This window comes from Callithrix jacchus, chromosome 3 (genome assembly GCF_049354715.1).
Source record: "Callithrix jacchus isolate 240 chromosome 3, calJac240_pri, whole genome shotgun sequence".
In the NCBI taxonomy this organism is placed as follows: domain Eukaryota; kingdom Metazoa; phylum Chordata; class Mammalia; order Primates; family Cebidae; genus Callithrix; species Callithrix jacchus.
In genome coordinates, this window is record NC_133504.1 from 120,245,990 (window position 1) to 120,266,529 (window position 20,540).

Consider the following 20,540-nt stretch of genomic DNA (forward strand, 5'->3'; position numbering starts at 1 on the left):
CTGGTACTTGTAATATTTTTAGTATGAATCCTAAATGAAACAACATTAATTGTGCTAAACTACAGACTGAGATAAAATGACCTTAAATTTAGGGTGGTAAGACAGAAACTGTAATTTAACACTATAGACTTATATCTTTACATACATTGTAGAGGCTTCTGTTTTTTGTAAGCTACTCTAGATGACCAGTATTTACAGAAGCTTAGTTCTAGCTTTTACCAGTTTGCTCTGATTTGGCCAGCTTGTTTTTTCAGGGGGAGTTATGCTGCTTTATTTTCCTAGTCCTAGATATAAAACCTGAGGTTTGGGGTTCTTTAACAATAGTATATTTGGATGTATTTCATATGTATTTTTTAAACATACTTTTCATTGAAATAGCATGTAATGTAGATATATTTTATTTGTAGTTTTGGAAACTCTTAATTATAAACTTTTCTGTGCAACACAGACTTAATGTTACATGTAATATTGTTTATAAATTAAAAAACCAAAATACAAAAAAACCTGAAATACATTAAACATTTTTTATTCTTAATTTTTTTTTTTTTAATTTCACTTTATCTGCATTGAAGTTCTGGATATCCTTGTTAATTTTCTGTCTTGTCAATCTGTCTGATACTGACAGTGGAGTGTTAAAGTCTACCCCTATTATGTTGCGTGAGTCTAAGTCTCTTTGTAGGTCATTAAGGACTTGCTTTATGTATAGAGGTGCTCCTGTATTGGGTACATATATATTTTTAGAATAGTTAGCTCTTCTAGTTGTATTGATCCTTTTACCATTATGTAATACCCTTCTTTGTCTCTTGATTTTTGTTGGTTTAAAGTCTGTTGTATCAGCGACTAGGATTGCCACCTCTGTTTTTTTTTTTTTTTTTTGCACTCCATTTGCTTGGTAAATCTTCTATCCCTTTATTTTGAGTCTATGTGTGTCTTTGCCCATGAGATGGATCTCCTGAATACAGTACACCAATGGTTCTTAGCTTTTTATCCAGTTTGTCAGTCTGTGTCTGTGTCTTTTGATTGGGGCATTTAGTCCATTTACATTTAATGTTAATATTGTTATGTGTGAATTTGATCCTGCCATTTTATTACTGGTTGGTTGTTTTGCCCTTTGGTTGGTGTAATTTCTTCATTGCATCATTGGTCTTTACCATTTTTTTTTTTTTGCGGTGGCTGGTACTGGTTTTTCCTTTTTGTGTTTAGTGCATCCTTCAGGAGCTCTTGTAGGGCAGAGCTCTGGTTGTGACAAAATCTCTCAGCAATTGCTTGTCCATAAAGGATTTTATTTCTCTATCACTTATGAAGCTTAGTTTGGCTGGATATGAAATTCTGGGTTGAAAGTTCTTTTCTTTAAGGATGTTGAATATTGGCCCCCACTCTCTTCTGGTTTGTAGGGTTTCTGCTGAGAGATCCACTGTAAGTCTGATGTGCTTCCCTTTGTGGGTGACCCGACCTTTCTCTCTGGCTGCCCTTAGTAGTTTTCCCTTTGTTTTAACCCTGGTGAATCTGACGATTGCCTTGGGGTTGCACTTCTAGAGGAGTATCGCTGTTCTGGGATACATGTACAGAACCTGTGTGTTTGTTACATAGGTATGCATGTACCATGGTGATTTGCTGAACCTATCAACTCACCATTTGGGTTTTAAGCATTAGGTATTTGTCCTAATGTTTTCCCTCCCCTTGCCCCTCAGTCCCCAACAGGTCCTGGTGTATGATGTTCACCTCCCTGTGTCCATGTGTTCTCACTGTTCAACTCCCACTTATGAGTGAGAACATGCAGTGTTTGGTTTTCTGTTCCTGTGTTAGTTTGCTGAGAATGATGGCTTTTAGCTTCATCCATGTCCCTGCAAAGGACACAAGCTCATTCTTTTTTTATGGCTACATACTTTTAAATGTTTTTTAGAGGCAGGTCTTGCTATTTTGCCCAGGCTAGAGTGCAGTGGCTATTCAGAGGTGTGATTACAGTGCACTGTGGCCTTGAACTTCTAGCTACAAGTGATCCCTTCACCTCAGCCTCCCACATAGGTGGGACCACAGGAGTCTACTGCTGTGCCCAGTTTTGAAATATATTTTCTATGAAGTCAGTATTATACAGATTTATCTGAAGTTTTTGTTTAATGGAACAGAAGACAAATTTATTAAAGTCTTTAGTCTATGGTAGCGTTTAATGAGCCTTTGGGGATAAAGATTAAAACTTTTAATTTAAGGAGTATATAAGAAGTAGGAGAAAATCTGGTTTCTTATCTAGGATTGATGGTTACTCAGAAATTTTACTCAGAGTCTCTGAGGCCTTTGTAGGAGACGTGCTAAGAAATAGATAGTGAATGGATGGCAGACTCAGACTCAGCTTCTGTAGTATTTTGGGAACGAAGTAGAGTGTTTTTTATAGTGTTGAAATAGAGTTAAAGATTGCAAAGTTGGAAAGGTATTGCTAACAGGCTTTAATTTACTTTGTTATGTAATCAGGATTCCCAGTATAAATTTGGTTGATGTAATGGGAGGATCTCTTGAGAACCTATGTAAGTTGTTGTAGAAATTAGAAACTTTTGGAAAAACTAATTCAAAAACCTGCCTCTCCATCAATTTGAAATTAAGAAATTAGCTGCGCTAGGATTCCCCAAATAAAACGTTTCTGTTTCTTGGTTGAAAAATGGTCATCACTCAGTGTTTAAGCCTTGTGCTGACTTGTGTATCAGATTATTTGAAACCACATGATCAGTGTCACATTTAGAGGTTTAAGTTACAATTGAGTAATTTATTTCATAATTTTAAGTTATTTTGAAATAGATTTTTGTGGTATGCCTACAAGGTGGAAAGTTGATGCCGAAACCTGAGAGGCGAAAATAAAGCTGAACGGAAGGATTTAATAATACTAATTTCCTGAAATTGAGTTCTCTAAGTTATTGATTGACTGATTGATTGAGACACATTAGAGTACAGTGGGGTGGTCTCGGTTCACTGCAGCCTGCAACTCCTGGGTTAAAGTGATTCCCATGCCTCAGCCTCCTGAGTAGCTGGGATTACAGACATGGGCCACCATGCCTGGCTAATTTTTGTATTTTTAGTGGAAACATGGTTTCACCATGTTAGCTAGGCTGTTCTGGAACTCCTAATCTGAAGTGATCCACCCACTTTGGCCTCCCAAAGTGTTGGAATTACTGGCGTGAGCCACCATGCCCAGGCAGGTTGCTTGCTTTTAACAGCACAGTAAAAGCCTGATTGGCGGGGAGGGCAGGCAGTAATGGCCAGCAGTACACTAAATTACTTAGTTAACTCAAATGAGAAATGTTTTAGCTTCAATCATTTTGAAGAATTAAGTTTCTTGTATTTTTTTTGGCATCCTAATCAAATCCAAAAGAGACCTCTGACTCCTAAAGACAGTATTAATCTTACTTTGGTTTTTACATATTGTAGATATTGGTAAATGTTTTATGGAGCTTATTAATAAGGAATAGATTTTGTAATTTTAATCGACTTACAAATATTGAAACGTGAAGAATTAAAAAATAGAAATACAGTTCTGTACGGTATCTATTTTAGAGATTAGAATTGGAGCACCAGAAAAGATGCTAATTATTAATCTGCTATATCTAGATTTTAAAACTATTTGGGAAAATTGAACATGTGGATGAATTACCATTTCTTTATATCAATTCTTAGAAAAGCATTGGGTGTTACTTGGCTGTGAGATGAGTAGGGAGGGAGGAGGGTGGCAGATTTTAGGATTACAAAGCATATGATCATTGATCATTCCACAAATACATGTTAAGTGCTTCCTATGTGGTAGGAACTGTAGAGTTATAAAAAGGATATGCCTCCACACAGAAACATAGTCCCCTTAAAGAACATACCATCTAATGGAAGCCATGATTAAAATAGATTAAATTGCCTTCTAATTCTATGTCCTGTGTTTCATAAAAATGATCTAAAATTGGGCCAGGTGCGGTGGCTCACTCTTGTAATCCCAGCACTTTGGGAGACCAAAGCAGGCAGATCACTAGGCGAGGAGTTTGAGACCAATCTAACCAACATGGTAAAACCTCATCTCTACTAAGAATACAAAAAATAAAGAAAGAAAGAGAAAAAGAGAGAGAGAAAAGAAAAAGAAAAGAGCCAGGCTCAGGGAAATCCCAGCTACTCAGGAGGCTAAGCCAGGAGAATCACTTGAACCTGGGAGGTGGAGGTTGCAGTGAGCTGAGATTACTCCACTGTACTCCAACCTGGGTGACGGAGAGAGACTTTGTCTCGAGAAAAAAAAAAAAAAAAACACTAAAATTAATGAAACCTATGGTTTTGCAAATTTGGGATTTTTTTTTTAACCCATTCTCATTATACGTAATGGATTATGTAGTGTGTCTGTGTCTTTGGATCTGAATCTGTTTGATTTGGCTTTACTTAATCTTGTATTTTTTTGTAGACTTACATTAGTATGCAAAATTACCCACAGAGACACATGTGCCTTCTGGTGTACAGCAGAAATTCTGAAAACCTTGTTACCTAAAAACTTTATTTTCAGAAGTATTATATGTAGGCTGAATATGGTAGAAATCTACTTTTTCTCCCATGAAAAATGATCATATTCTTTGTGCTGTATGAAGTTCTAAGACATTTATGGAAAATAAAATATGGTTTAGTATCACCCAAATTGTATGATAAGATTAGAGTTGAAGAGCTTAACCTGCAAACTTGGAAACTAATTACTGTTAACATATGAACAGATATGGAAAACTTTCTCTTTGTTCCTTTAAGTGGAAAGGAATGACTATTAGAAATGTGAAAGAAAATGATAGTATGGGAAACTTTGTATTCTTATAAACTAGCTTTTAGATTTCTTGATACATGATAGAGTATCTCTGTTTTTTTCTTTAATCCTTACATGTAAGAAATTTCAGATGATCTGAAAGCACCTCTTCCATTTGGAATATAAGTTCTGAACTTTACTTGGAAACAGTTCCAGATTCAGACACTTGGTTTTGGGGTATGTGTATATTTGTTAAAATATGAGCAAAGAACCCAATATGAATACTATGTGGCAATTAATTGAAAGTATGCAGGAGTTTAATTTAGACTCAGGATTGTTGTTTCATTTGCTGTTCTTACTAGATATGAAGTAGATTTTATTTTCTGACTACTACCAAGTAGTACTTCTTATATTGGACCCCTTCGGTATGGTTACTTTTAGAGACATTTGTCATCTACTTCATATGTAGCACATTTGATGAGTTTTATGTCTAGCTAGTCATCATTGATGATTGTTCAGTAATTATTTTGGCAGTTACAGCAGGAAGATGGCACAATATAATCATGTGCTGCATAACAGCATTTGGATTGCCTAACAATGCGTTTCTCAGAGTGTGTCTTTGTTTTTTTTTGAGGCGGAGCTTTGCTCTGTTGTCCAGGCTAGAGTGCAGTGGCACGATCTCAGCTCACTGCAGCCTCCACCTCCTGAGTTCCAGTGATTCTCCTACCTCAGCCTCTTGAGTAGCTGGGACTATGGGCTTGCACCACCACGCCTGGCTAATTTTTGTAACTTTTATTAGAGATGGGGTTTCATATTAGCCAGGCTGGTCTCGAACTCCTGACCTCATGATCCGCCCGCCTCAGCCTCCTGAAGTGCTGGGATTACAGGCGTGAGCCACTGCGCCACCTGGCCAAATGTATCTTTGTTAAACGACCCATGACTATGCTAGTTTTGATTAGGGTGGCCATGTAATTCATCCACATTGGACTCTTGAGCATGAAAAGGGATGATAATGATAATTTCTTCAGAACAACAGATATAAACCAAGACTGACCCAGGAAAACTAAGATATGTACTCAGACTAATTAGGATACTTTCAATTACAAGTAATGGAAAACACAACTCAAAACTAGCTTAAACAATAAGGGAACTGTATTGGCTTGTGTTTCAGAAACGGCCAGTGTTTGGGTATGCCACAGGTGTGATTCAGTGAGGACTCTGGCTTTGTTTTTCTGTTTCCAGACTCTTCCTTCCATGGCTGACTTTCCTCATGGTTGTTCCATGGCTGCTAACAGCAATTTGGACTGCATTCTTCTTTGTTTATGACCAGCAGGAGAGAGAAGGCTGTTTTTCCCATAAACATAGAAAATGAGTTTTTAGGTTTTGTGATTACTAGATACTACTGAACTAAATCTCTGTGGCAAGGGAAATGTCACATGCTGATTGTCTTAGGCATGGGATATCTGAATGTCACTGAGGAAAGGAGGATAGAATTACCTGATTCTCTTAGACTAGTCAGAGTCCATTCAGGAAGCTGCTATGTGGGAAAGCAGTGCAGCTAAATGAAGGGAAGGGGTTAGGAAGCAACCATAGTGTTCACTGCAGAGTCCAGTGATGTTGCTTATTTGCATTTTCCCTTAGGCATCTGATAATGAGTTCCTCCAAGATCCTAGCATACTGCATATAATGTGTGTGTTTTCTGTAAGTGAGAATTTGTAGTATAAAATGACTTTATTAGACTGGCATTGGGAGAGAAAAAGAGTTTACCATCCTGTTTTCTCTTTTTTTAAAGTAACACTATAATAATTGTTGATCTTTTTTTTTTTTAAACAGACTAATAGGGATGCCAAAGGAAAAATATGATCCTCCAGATCCTCGCAGAATTTATACCATCATGTCAGCAGAGGAGGTAGCCAATGGGAAAAAATCTCACTGGGCAGAATTAGAAATCTCGGGTGAGTGGAATCTGAAGCATTTAATCTGACATATAATAGTGATAATAAAAAAAATTGACTATTGCTATATTTTACATACATCTTAAATTGATGGACTAGTTGAAAAGCTACAAGAAGTTCAGATACTAGTGTTTAATTTATCTGTGTTATGTGTGACTGAATATCTTTGTTTCCACTCTTTGAGATTAATTACAGTGGATAGGCATCTGGAATTGAGGATATTGGGAGTTCAGTTTCTAAGTAAAACCAGGTTATTCGATATAATAGATTTTGTTTAGGCTATTTCAGAGTAATTATTTTTGCAAATTGAAATCTTTGCATCCTCCTACCTTAGTATTGGCAAAGAAGGAAACCTGGAAGCTATCTATTTATTCTAATAAATATATAATAACTGTGTTACAGGACCTTAATACCTGTTTAGAATTTGGTAAAATAGAATGTGATTCCTAAAAACTCATACTTCCTGTCTAATAAAGAGAAAAACATCAGACAAACTGATGGACCTTGTGCAAAATACCTGACTTGATTGATAATAAAAATTGTCATGAGTAAAACAAGTTAAGGCTGAAACTGTCACAGATCAGAGGAGACTAAGTAGACATAACTGAATGAAAAATGGTAGCCTGTGTTGAATCTGAAACAAAAAGGTATAAAAACTGGTGAAATCCAAGTAAGGTCTAGAATTTAGTTAATAGTGATGCACCAGTGTTGGTTTCCTAGTTTTGACAAATGTACCATGGTAATGTAAGATTCTAATATTAGAGAAACTGAAAGAGGAGTATATAGGAACTCTCTGTGTTATCTTGGTAACTTTTTTGTAAATCTAAAATTATTAGAAAATTAAAAGTTCATTAAAAATAGAATATAAGTATTATTTTTCTTTTATGAATCGGTATAATACATATAAATTATATATAAAATGCCATTTTTCCCCAGTAGGCATTCATTTGGAAGAGTTAAACCCCACATTGTAATGTCAATGGCAAGAATTACTTGCACATTTAGCTAAAAGGTAACTGGGTGGATGGGCAATTGGTAGTCAAAAGAATGAATATGAGCTGATCTTACTAGGTTAATCTAGGGTTTCTTAACCTTGGCACTACTGACCCTTGGAGCCAGATAGTAGTTGAGGGCTGCTGTGTGCATTGTAGGGTGTTTAGTAGCATTCCTGGCCTCTACTCATTAGACAGCAGAAGTACCCCTTTGGTTGTGGCAACCAAAAATGTCTCCAGGTGTTCCAAAATCGTTTGGGAAAACGATTGGTTTGAGAACTACTCAGTTAAACTCCAAGGGTTTCCACCTTTTGCCACTTCTCATTTAATACATGGAAGGTTCATGAGAAAGTGTGGTTGTCAGGTGAAAGTGGCAAAATAAAAGGAGGGCCAGGTGTGTTTGGAAGAAATCATATGGCATTAAATAAAAAATTAAAATGTCAAAGATAACAATATTTGTGTGTATTTGCAGCCTCTCTTACCACTTTTTAGTCCTTGTAGTTTAGGTGTCATCTTGGGCCTGGCGTTTCATGCTTCAGTATTTTGCCTTTTAGGTAGAGTGCGGAGCCTAAGTACATCACTTTGGTCGTTGACACACTTGACAGCACTGCACCTAAATGACAATTACCTTAGTCGCATTCCACCTGATATTGCCAAGCTTCATAATCTGGTTTACCTGGATCTGTCATCCAATAAACTCAGAAGTTTACCAGCAGAACTAGGAAACATGGTGTCTCTCAGGTGAGGAAGTAATACAGACGTGACTCACTATATAAATTTCTAAATTTAAGAAAATTAGGGCCTATTAGTCGTCTTACAGTAGGATTTCTGTGTGTTGTGATGATCAAATTATATAAACTCTCTAAGCATAGTGCTTGAGTTGGCCTCGGTTTGAACATTTCTTTTTCTTTCTTTAAATTTGGAGGTTCCTGAATTAGAATGTGCTTTTATTACTAGTTTCCTTGACAGACTTGAGGTGGGGAGGGGCTATAAAATAGTAAGTCTCATTATTCAATCTGATAAGACTAATCAGAAATAATTGAACAATGATTATTTGCTGATAAGTACAACTTCTAAGAACTTGTCTTTATTACATAAGTCAAAGTATATTTATATTTCATGACACAACTCTTTAAGGAAACCTCAAAGCCCAATGAAATGGTTTTATTTCTAATTTTTAGGGATTCTTTAAAAATTCCTTAAAGAAATTCTAAACAAATTTTGCAGGAATCTTAAGACCTTATCTAAATGTTTCCAATGAAAACAAGAATTTTTTTGTGTCTTATCTGTTAAGTAATAATTTAAAAAAATTGCTATCACGTGTTTAAAATTAAACATATTGTTTTAAAATCTTGTTCTTCACTATCCTTTACTTGCTTTTTTTACTTTTGGTCATCCATTAATGTGGATGCTATTTTTTTCTATAGTCTGCTCAAAATTTCACAGTCATAAAGTTAGATCTTATGCTATCCTATTCTTGTCTGTACTATCTATGCTTTATTTTAATATTTATGTTTCAGGTCAGTGATTGTCCATTATAGTATTTTTTTCATCTTTTCCATTTTCTTTTGTCTTACTTTAATATACTCCACTTGTTTTTCCTTATTAATCTTTTTATTTTTATGTTTTAGTTTGTTTTCTTAGTATTTTAATACAATTAGAATAGTATTCAGTTACTTAAAAAAAAGATACAGGTGATTGGCTACTAATTACAGTTTGTTCCTGAAGTTTGTGTAAAAATTTGTACTTTTTTCTATTGATTAGATTCAAGGATATCTGTTGTTGAAATACTAAGGATATGGTCACATTTGCATTTGATAGGCATTTTGAGTTAGAAAAAATGAGAACACATGGACTCAGGGAGAGGAACATCACACACTAGGGGCAGTTGGGGCAGGGGACTAGGGGAGGGACAGCGGGGTGGGTTGGTGGGGGAGGTTGGGGAGGGATAACATGGGGAGAAATGCTGGATATAATATGCACCTATGCAACAACCCTGCATGACCTGCACTTGTACCCCAGAACCTAAAATAAAAATAAATAAATACAATATTAAATGAAAAAAAAATGACAAATATAAAAAAAAAGAAAAAAGAGATTAGATTTAGCCTGAGAATGATATGCAGTTCTTACCCTTCCAACTTTAATGTGAGCTAGAGAATGAATAAATCATAGAAATAGAAACACTTTACAATTGTGGCAATTATACACATTTTGTAGTACTTTAATATTGTACAATATTTTTGGATGATCACATAGAAATGTGCCTTGTATATAAACAATCACTCATGTTGGAAGGAGCCTTAAGAATGGCAAATACAGATGTTAATAAAACTTGGTATATTAAACTAAATTTTTGTTTTAAACAGGGAATTGCTTTTAAATAACAATCTGTTACGGGTTTTGCCTTATGAACTTGGTCGGCTCTTCCAGCTACAAACTCTAGGTTTGAAAGGTAAGTGATTTTTAAACAGTTTTGAGGTGTCTGAGCCTTTTAAAGACCATTTTGTTCTTTAAAAAGGTCAGCTTTTAGTATGATTTTGTGCATGTGACTATGTGTACTTTCTCTTGAAAGAAAAGTAGTTCTTTGTGTATCAAATTGAACTTGAAGATTTCAAGATGTGCCATCATTTTAACAAACTTGTATGGGGAAAATTTTTGGGCCATTTGTTGTATCTTACCTTTAATTTTCTATAAAACTGAAATTTAGAAGAGATTTTAAATTAACACTTTAAGAAAAGTGGGGGGGAATTACTAGGCTGGGTGCGCTGGCTCACACCTGTGATCCTGGCACTTTGGGAGGTTGAGGTGGGTGGATCATTGAAGTCAGGGGTTGGAGACCAGCCTGACCAACATGGAGAAACCCTGTCTCTACTAAAAATCCAAAATTAGCCGGGCGTGGTGGTGCATGCCTGTAATTCCAGCTACTCTGGAGGCTGAGGCAAGAGAATCACTTAAACCCAGGAAGCGGAGGTTGTAGTGAGCTGAGATCGTGCCATTGCACTCCAGCCTGGGCAACAATAGCGAAATTCCATCTCAAATAAAAAAAAAAAGAGGTGGATTACTTTACATAATAATAATCCAAACCTCAGTTAGGATGTCTCATGTTTAGCTTTTGACACAGTAGATAAAATAGCATTGATGTGATTATAGGAGATAAAATATTATAATAGTAAAATTAGCTATACCTAATAAGTATAATTATTCTAAGTTACATGTGTTACTCCAAAATGCATGCTTCTCTATCTTTCTCAATCTGAGTTGAAAGCCATACATAGAAACACTGAAATTTGTATAATTTTTTCTCATGGCATAGTATATAAGAATTTATTTATGAATTAATAAGACCAATTACAAATATATTGTATTAAACATTTTCTTCTGTGTTCATGAGGAATAAACATCAATCAAAGCCTTGTATACATTTTCATAGATTTTATTTTCCTTCTTTTAAAAAACTATTTTAGTCTCCAAAATGTTCTGCCTGCATTCGCTTATCATGTAATGGAGCATTAAGAATGAAATTTGAATAAGAATAGAAAGAATGCTGATATTAGTGGTTGAAATAAAAGAAATGATACTAGGTTTCTTATTCCGTTTCATAAATTACATAGTTATATGAATGGTCTGAATCTTGTGTTTATAGTTTCTCTGTAGGACTTTATTGATTTTTTAAATCACGTGAAGTAGAGAGGGAGAATACTTATATCTAAAATATTTTCCTGAGGATTGAGGATCAACCCAAGGCATTTGAAGTTGTACTTTTGAGACATTTCACCTCATTTTCTTTATGCTCAATCTTATTCTTATGTAGTCGAAATAGCCATTCAGCTAGAATTGGAGTAGGGGGCAAGTTGTTCCTCAGTAGCACCTATTTCCTTCTTCCTTATATTGATAAAAAGCATGTCAATGACAAAGGAATAACTTACTATTGAACCCAGTGGACTTATTCTTTGTGTTAGGCAACATTCCTGAAAAAGCAACTATTAGTATTTCTTACTCTCTCATAACTCTATTCATATTATCTCATATACAACCATGTTTCCAGAAAATTTGTACTAAGTATCAACTGAGTAATTTTGAACATTATCTCCTTAGTCCTTCATTCAGTTTTTTTTTTTTTTTAGTTAAAATGGTAGTTTTCCAAACTATTGTCTTTGGCTTGCCTCAGATTCTAGTGGCCTTTTGTCTAACTGATTTACATTCATTAAAATCTATCAAGTCAGACAGCAGCTCTTCTTTACCAACTGTAATTTAGCTTTGTTCATGCCTGTGTATAAATTCTTTTTTATTAAACTTCAGTTTGTTATATGGTGGGTACCTATAGGTCATCCTTCTCTAAACTTCTTTGAGAATCTATTTAGTTTTTTGTCAATGCCACTTTCCAAGGTGATCCAGAAAACTAGATCTCTTCCTTTTAAAAAAGTTTAAATCGTAATAGTGGGAATGGCTTTTAAAGCAATTGAAGAGCTACAGTGTTGCTCAAGAATGGTAGTTTTATATTCTTAGGAAGGTAAAATTTGAAATAATTTCAAAGTCAGTCTTACTGGCCATATTATGGTACTTTGTGTCCGAAAAAAGAGAAAATGGAATGGAACATTTTAAATAGCACTATAATATAGTTAAAAGAAACAATGAGAATGAACTGCTTTTGAGACATTTTATCTTGAAACCAAAAGATTTTTTTTTTCTCAATTTCCTTTTCTTCCTTTGAAACTCAGATACTGAAAGTTTTTTAGTAATGATTTGGGTCATGCTGGCCCAACAAGCTAATTTTTAGAAATTTTATTTTGAGATTTTCGTAGAAAAGTTATTTGAGGAATTAGGATAAGAAGGCTGATTTTAAAACTATAGACACAGACATGGCCAATCTAGTAAGTTGGAAGTATTCTGTGAAATCATTTAGAAAAATAAAAATATATTAATTTTATGAAGAAAAGACCTAAGTAAAAGCCATTTTTACAGTTATTTTAAAATAATTTAGAATCATGTCCTAAGGTATAAGGCAATGCTTTATCCGACATATGAGCTAACAAGTTGTCCTTGAGCAATAAAAATTGATGTCCCAGATCATAAAAATATGTAGGACCTCACTAATTTTGAAAATTTCTAGCTTTCTTCCAAGGATTACTTGGTCCATTTATGGACCATGTCAGTGGAAGACTTTCTTTTACTGAGTAAATTTGTTTTATTCTTAAAATATAATATAAAAGAGTAATAACATACATTTTTAAGAAAATAATTAAATGAATAGCTGTTCTCCTATTGGTCAATATTTTAAATACCTTTTTAAAAAAATGCACTGGGAAAACATAATTGTCATTTATACAGGAGACAAAATAGTTATTTTTGTATTATATGTGAGCTAGAAATCAGTAAGAAAAAGAACAATCTAGTAGAGAATATATTAATAATTCATACCAGATGATATACAAAGCGCTCTAAAATTGGGCTTGATCAGCCTTATGCATAATAGTGCAAATTGAAATTATATTTAGTTACCATTTTTCACCTGTCAGATTGGGAGAGTTTGAAAAATTTAATAAAATAGCTCGGTTGGTGAGATTATGGGGAAATAGGCACAATCACACCTTGTCTGTATAAATCCCCTATACCTTTTACGTTTCCTGCATTTTCTTTCACGATTACATCATTCTCCCAGATGTTACTACTATCCCGAATTTAGATATTGGGGTTACATATGCATCTGTTAAAGGTGTTTTAACCTTTTTATGAATGGAACCTTACTGAATGTAATTTTCTATGACATGGTTTTTATTCAATGTTATGTTTTTATGCTTTAGCCATGTTGATGCATACATGTAATGACAATTCTTTGTTTTACTGCTGTATTGTATTCTGATATGTGAAGATGCTGTAATTTATTCATTCTGCTGTAGATATTTAGGTTGCTTCCATTTTTGTTTTTGGCTACTATAAGCAGTACAGCCATGACAATTCTCGTACATTTCTTCTGATATACTTCATAGGAATGGAATTGGGTTGTAGAGGTCTGTTCATCTTTAGCTTTTTTAGGCAATACCATAATGTTTTACAAAGTAGTTGTACTAAAAGATACTACTTAAAATAATACAGTTTTCATTTTCAGTCTTGTAACACTTGATATTGCCAGATTTTTAAGTTTTACCAGTTATTTAATATGAAATACTTTCTAACTATACTCTTAATTTGTATTTTCCTAATTGCTGGTAAGATTGTGGATCTTTTCATGTGTCTGTCAGCCATTATATTTCTTCTTTGAAATTACTGTTGATGTTTTTTGCTTATTTTCTATTGGATGGTTTCTTATTGAATTAGAGGAGTTCTTTTTTCTACTTTGTGTTACAAGTGTCTTCTCCCACTCTATGGGTTTTCCTTTTGTTTTATTTCTGGTATCCTTTTAATGAGTAGATTTGTTATATATATCTTGCTCCGTCATCCAGGCTGGAATACAGTGGTGCAATCTCGGCCACTGCAACCTCTATCTCCTGGGTTCAAGCGATTCTCCTGCCTCAGCCTCCTGAGTAGCTGGGATTTACAGGTGTGCACCACTATGCCTGGCTAATTTTTGTATTTTTAGTAGAGATGGGGTTTCACCACGCTGGTCTTGAACTCCTGATCTCAGGTGATCCTCCCCCTTCAGCCTCCCAAAGTCCTCTGATTACAGGTGTGAGCCACCATGCCCAGCCAGATTTGATATTTTTAATGAGTTTTAAAATCTTTTCTCTTGTAGTTAGTACATTTTGTGTCTTGTTAACAACAGAAATCTTGCCTTTCCCAGATTAGAAATATATTCTCTTGTGTCATCTTTTTTTTTTTTTAATTTTTTATTGGATTATAGGTTTTGAGGTACATGAGCAGAGCATGCAAGACAGTTGCGTAGGTACACACATGGCAGTGTGCTTTGCTTTTCTTCTCCCCTTCACCCACATTTGGCATTTCTCCCCAGGCTATCCCTCCCCACCTCCCCCTCCCACTGGCCCTCCCCTTTTCCCCCCAGTAGACCCCAGTGTTTAGTACTCCCCTTTCTGTGTCCATGTGTTCTCATTTTTCATCACCCACCTATGAGTGAGAATTGTGTCATCTTTTAAAAGTTTTGAGGTTTTGCTTTTCACAGCTAATTCTTTTAATTCATTTGTCATTGACTTTTTTGTTTAAGATGAAGTCTTAGAAGTTCTATCACTCAGGCTGGAGTGCAATAGTGCAATCTTGGCTCACTGCAACCTCTTCCTCCTGGGTTCAAGTAATTCTCCTACCTCAGCTTCCTGAGTAGCTGGGATTACAGGCACCTGCCACCACACCCAGCTAATTTTTGTGTTTTAGGCAGAGATGGGTTTTCACCAACTTGGTCAGGCTGGTCTCGAACTCCTGACCTCAGGTTATCCTACCAGGTCGGCCTCCCAAAATGTTCACAGGCATGAACCATTGTGCCCAGCCCTTGTAATTGATTTTTAGTCTAATTTGGAGTCTGATTTGGAAAGGGATTTAATTTTGTTTTTTTCCCTATGAGTAACCACTTGTCTAAACATGATTAGTGAATAGTTTTTCCTTTTCTCATTGATCAGTAAAGTCACTTCTCTTTTTTTTTTTCTTTTTTTTGAGACGGAGTTACGCTCTTGTTACCCAGGCTAGAGTGCAATGGCGCCATCCTGGCTCACCGCAACCTCTGCCTCCTGGGTTCAGGCAATTCTCCTGCCTCAGCCTCCCGAGTAGCTAGGATTACAGGCACGCGCCACCATGCCCAGCTCATTTTTTGTATTTTTAGTAGAGACGGGGTTTCACCATGTTGACCAGGATGGTCTTGATCTCTTGACCTCGTCGTGATCCACCCACCTCGGCCTCCCAAAGCGCTGGGATTACAGGCTTGAGCCACCGCGCCTGGCCAGTCACTTCTCTTATATATTAACTATATCTAGGTCTATTTTGGGAATCTCAGTTCCTTTCCAGTAGTCAGTTTGTCTAACCTTGTACCAGTTGGTATACTGTCTTAATTATTATGGCTTTATATTAAAACTCGATATCTGGTCTTGGAAATCCCCTCACATTTTTCTTTAGCAATGTCTTGACAATTTGCGCACAGTAGCTCTTCCTCATACATAAGAAATAGCTTGTTAAGTTTCACGAAAAACCCTGTTTGAACTCTGGAATTGCATTAACTGTCTGGATCAGTTTAAGAAGAATTGACATTTTAATTGTATTGAGTCATCCTATTCATGACTTTGGGCTCTTCTTCCATTTAATGCCTTCTAATAAAATTTTATAGCTTTCTACACCAATCAAATACATCTGTTAGACTTATTTCTAGGTACCTTATACTTTTTTTTTTAATTGTAAACCATAACTGTTGTTTTTCCTTTTTCTTTCTTTCTGAGAGGGAGTTTTGCTCTGTTGCCTGGGCTGGAGTACAGTGGAGCAATCTTGGCTCACTGAAACCACTGCCTTCTGGGTTTAAACAATTCTCCTGCCTCAGCTTCCTGAGTAGCTGGGATTACAGGCTCCCGCCACTGTACCCAGATAATTTTTGTGCTTTTAGTAGAGACAGGGTTTTACCATGTTGGCCAGGCTGGTCTCAAACTCCTGACATCAAGTGATCCATCCTCCTTGGCCTCCCAAAGTGCTGGGATTACAGGTGTGAACCACTATGCCTGGCCAACTGTTTTATTTATTAAGGTTTGGGTTTTTTTTTCCCTTGTCTATTTGCTGTTAGATATAAAAATACAATTCATTTGCTTTTTTGGGTTATTTTTTTGTTGTTGTTTGTTTTAAAATTAATCTCATAGTAAGCCTTCTTGGCTAAACTCGTATTCTCCTGAAACCTTGTCTGCAAAGTTTTTGGAGTTTCATATGCAATAAGCATTTCATGTACTGAAAATTATAGCTTTTTTTTTTTCTTTTCCAATTCTTACATATTTAATTTCTTCTTATTTTTATGTACTGATCCTAGGATATTTCATATAATGTTGAGTAGAAGCATTAATACTGGGCATACTTGTGGTGCTTCCAGTTTTAAAGGGAATGCTTCTAATAGTTTTATTAAGAATGATATTTGCTGTATGTTTTTGTTTAAAAGTTTTTTAAATTTTAGAAGGTTCCTTCCATTCCTGCTTTGTTAGTCCATTTTCAGATATTTTATTGAATACTTTTCTCCTGTAGAGATGATTATATTATTTTTCTTATCAAAAGTTGATGAGGTAAATATATGGTAAATTGTATACATATATATATATACATACACACTTTTTTTTTCCAATTTAAAACACATTTGCATTGTTGAGATAAATTCAACTTGGTCATGTTTTATGCTTTTATATAATACTGGATTTAATTTGATAGGTATCTGTCAAGAACTGTAAAGGCTTTGAGATTTTATCCTACTTAAAAGCTCATAAGTTAGGCAGTTATTGTTTCTTGGATGGTGGTAGAAGACATGAGATTCCTGGGTCAGAGAAAAAGAACATTATTATTCAAGCTACAAAATGGGCCCAGATGCATGCTGTGTACACAGTCAGTTTGTATTGCAATTGGGTAATCCAGGTCCAGGATCCAGCACTTTTTAAGCAAGCAGCAAATACTGTAGCAAAATAACAAAAAGCTAGTAGTCTTGCTTCCCCAGGGTAAAGTCACATGATAGTAATGATGGGTTGCCTTGACCTATTTAGTTGCCTATATAAGTAATTAGAGAAACTATGCCGTATCAAGACACAGATAACCCTTGGAATCTGTCAGACCAACCAAGAATACAGCGGGAAGCACAAGGCCCATGGTAGACTGATTCTCTTAAGAATTTTTTCAAGGATTTTTCTGTGTATGTTCATGAATAAAGTAGACCTTTGTTTTTCATGTATGTGTATGTAAGGTTTATAATGACCATAGAAGCAGTGGGGAAAATTCTGTGTTTTTCAGTTCTCTGAAAGAGTTTGTGTAAAATTGAATTAATGTATTCCTTGAAATCTTGGTAAAACAGTCCTGCAAAACTGTCATTGCCTGGTGTTTTCTGTTTTCCTTGATGAAAATATTAACTACTATTTCAATATATTTGTAGTTTTGAGAAATTACTTTTTTTTTTAAGCGACAGCAAGTTTATTAGGAACGTAAAGGAATAAAAGAATAGCTACTCCATAGACAGAGCAGCCCTTAGGGCTGCTGGTTGTTCATTTTTATGGTTATTTCTTGATTGTATGTTAAACAACGGGTGGGTTTTTCATGCCTCCCCTTTTTAGACCATATAACTTCCTGACATTGCCATGGCGTTTGTAAACTGTCCTGGAGCTGTCCCGGGAGTGTAGTAGTGAGGACAATCAGAGGTCACTCTTATTGCCATCCTGGTTTTGGTGGGTTTTATCTAGCTTCTTTACTGCAACCTGTTTTACCAGCAGGGTCTTTATGACCTGTAGCTTGTGCTGATCTCCTGTCTCATCCTGTGACTTAGAATGCCTAACCATTTGGAAATGCAGCCTAGTAGGTCTCAGTCTTATTTTACCCAGCCCCTACTCAAGATGGAGTTGCTCTGGTTCAAAGGCCTCTGGCATTTTCTGCTTGCTTTTATAAGAGAAGCCTTAATCCTAAGAGTTACAGAGGGACGAAAGTTTATCTTCTGTAATTTCTTCATGCTGAACAGGGCAATGATATCCCTTTCTAACTATTAGGGTCTCTTGTATTTGGGGTAGAGAGGAGCTCAGTCAGAAAACATCAGTATGTTGAGGGCCATTCATAACTCAAGTTCTGACAAAAGGTGATACCTAAAGTTGGCCGATTAGTGTTGTACACAGATGATTTTCCTTTGGGTCAAGGGTCTCTTCAATATTATCCCTTCCACCGTTTGCCAGAAAGATGTTACTGGAAAGGGATCCCAATTCCATTTCTTGGATCTCATGCAAGAAAGAATTTGGGACGAATCATACAATAAAGAGAAAGCAAGTTTATTAAGAAAGTAAAGGAATAAAAAAATAAATAAAATGGCTACTCCATAGGCAGAGCAGTGGAGAAATTTGTAATTGTTAATGAGTCAGTTTTGTTGGATCATATCTGTGATAGTTTCCCTTTTTTGTTTTTAAATTGGACATATGATTTATTCATATTTAGATTTACACACTTGTTTTATCTAATTTTGTTAACTTTTTTCTGGAATATGACATCCAATACAGGCAGTATATTAGTAAAGTGATTCATATATAGTTACTATATAATTATCTGTATATTCATAGTCCATTTTCAGCTATTGTTTAGCTGGTATTAGACTGTGATACTTAAAATGTGGAGATTATTATACCTCCATCACCCTGGAGCTTCTTCTGGGTCTAACATGACAGCAGAACTCGACTATGCTAAAGGCATCAGTATATGTTGGTGGCAACTATGCATTATTTGGTTCTGGAAGTTGAGATAAATGTGTACCTATACTGGATTATAGATTTACATAGTTTCAAATGTAAGCATTTAAGGCTTACCCTGTTTGGGTACTTTTTATTGCATACACTATTTTGATATGAAGTATTTCATTACTGTTTTGGTCTAAGTATTTTTAATATACATTATCATATCTTCCTTGACTTGTCAATTATTTAAAATATTATTTAAAATTTCTGTGCATGTGATTTTACATTTATTTCTATTGTTAGCTTTAACCTTAATTACATTATAGACTAATGAGGTAACCTGTATGAACCAGTTCTGTGACATTTGTTGATTCTTGCCCTGTGGCATAGTATATGATCAGTTTTTGTAAATGTTTAACCTGTATCTGAAAAGAATTTTTTTTCTACTTGTTACACACAGGATTATATGTATTCATTAGTTCAATTTGTAAGTTATATTGCTCAGATTTTCTGTCTCTAGAAATTTTTGCCTGTTGGCCTTTTCAGTAATTATTTTTAAAATTTCCATTAAAATGGAATTTTTCATTTTCTCATGTAGTTCAGTCAGCTCTTGCTTTACATATCTTGGATTTATTTTATTAGATAGTACCCACTTAATGTTGTGGTGTATAAAACCTGTGGTACATCCATATAATTGAATACTACTTAACAATAGAAATAAAGGAAATTTTTTTTTGAAATTTTATAGTTTTAGATTTTATCTTGAGGCTCTTGGTTTGTTTTGAGTTAATTTTTGTATATGACACAAGGTTTATTCTTTTGCTTATGCATATCTAGTCATTCTAGCACTATTTGTTAAAAAGATTATACTTTCTGCTTGGAATTTTCTTTGCAATTTTGTCAAAATTCAGTTGCCCAAATATATGTGGATCTACTGCTCAACACACTGTTCTATCCCATTGCTGTATGCCAATACCAAAATGTTTGATTGTTTTAGCTTTATGATCAGCTATGATACAGGGATTATGAGTTTCCCAACGTTGTTCATAGTTTTCAAAGTTTCATTGACATTTCTAGCTGCTTTGCATTTTCGTATACATTTTAGAATGAATCTATGATTTGTGCAGAATAACTTGCTGGAATTTGTCATGGGATATATTGAATATACAGATCAGTTTGGGGATAATCAATACCTTAATCTTGAGACTTAATATTGAGTCTTAATATCTAGCATATCTCTTCATTTACACAGATCTTCTTTGCTTTATTTTCTTATAAAGTTTTGTAGTTTTCAGGGATATAGATCTTGTAAATATTTTGCTAGATTTATATCTACTTACTTGATTTTTTTATGCTATTGCAAATGATACTGCTTTTTAAATTTTTAATTATTTGTTGTATAGAATTAAATACAATTGATGTTTAATTGTATTGGCCTTGTCTCTTGTGATGTTTGTAAATTCACTTTTTCTTGGGGCATTTTATAAACTCTTTCTCTGTGAACATAGTTTGTTTCATTTCTTACTTTTCAATATAT

At 34.9% G+C, this 20,540-nt stretch overlaps 1 protein-coding gene across 5 annotated transcripts in view; it reads left to right on the forward strand.

Moving 5' to 3' along the window:
- Nucleotides 1-20,540, forward strand: part of CNOT6L (CCR4-NOT transcription complex subunit 6 like) — a 101,708-nt gene that overhangs the window by 30,172 nt on the left and 50,996 nt on the right. For 3 of the 5 annotated variants that reach the window (XM_008993111.5, XM_078367006.1, XM_078367003.1), the window contains exons 2-4: nucleotides 6,575-6,696; nucleotides 8,243-8,429; nucleotides 10,058-10,143. In XM_008993111.5, coding sequence (XP_008991359.1) covers nucleotides 6,585-6,696; nucleotides 8,243-8,429; nucleotides 10,058-10,143 — 385 coding nt within the window. In that variant the 5' untranslated portion in view covers nucleotides 6,575-6,584. The remainder of the gene's footprint in view (nucleotides 1-6,574; nucleotides 6,697-8,242; nucleotides 8,430-10,057; nucleotides 10,144-20,540) is intronic. The other 2 variants (XM_017970471.4, XM_078367004.1) reach the window with 1 other exon arrangement.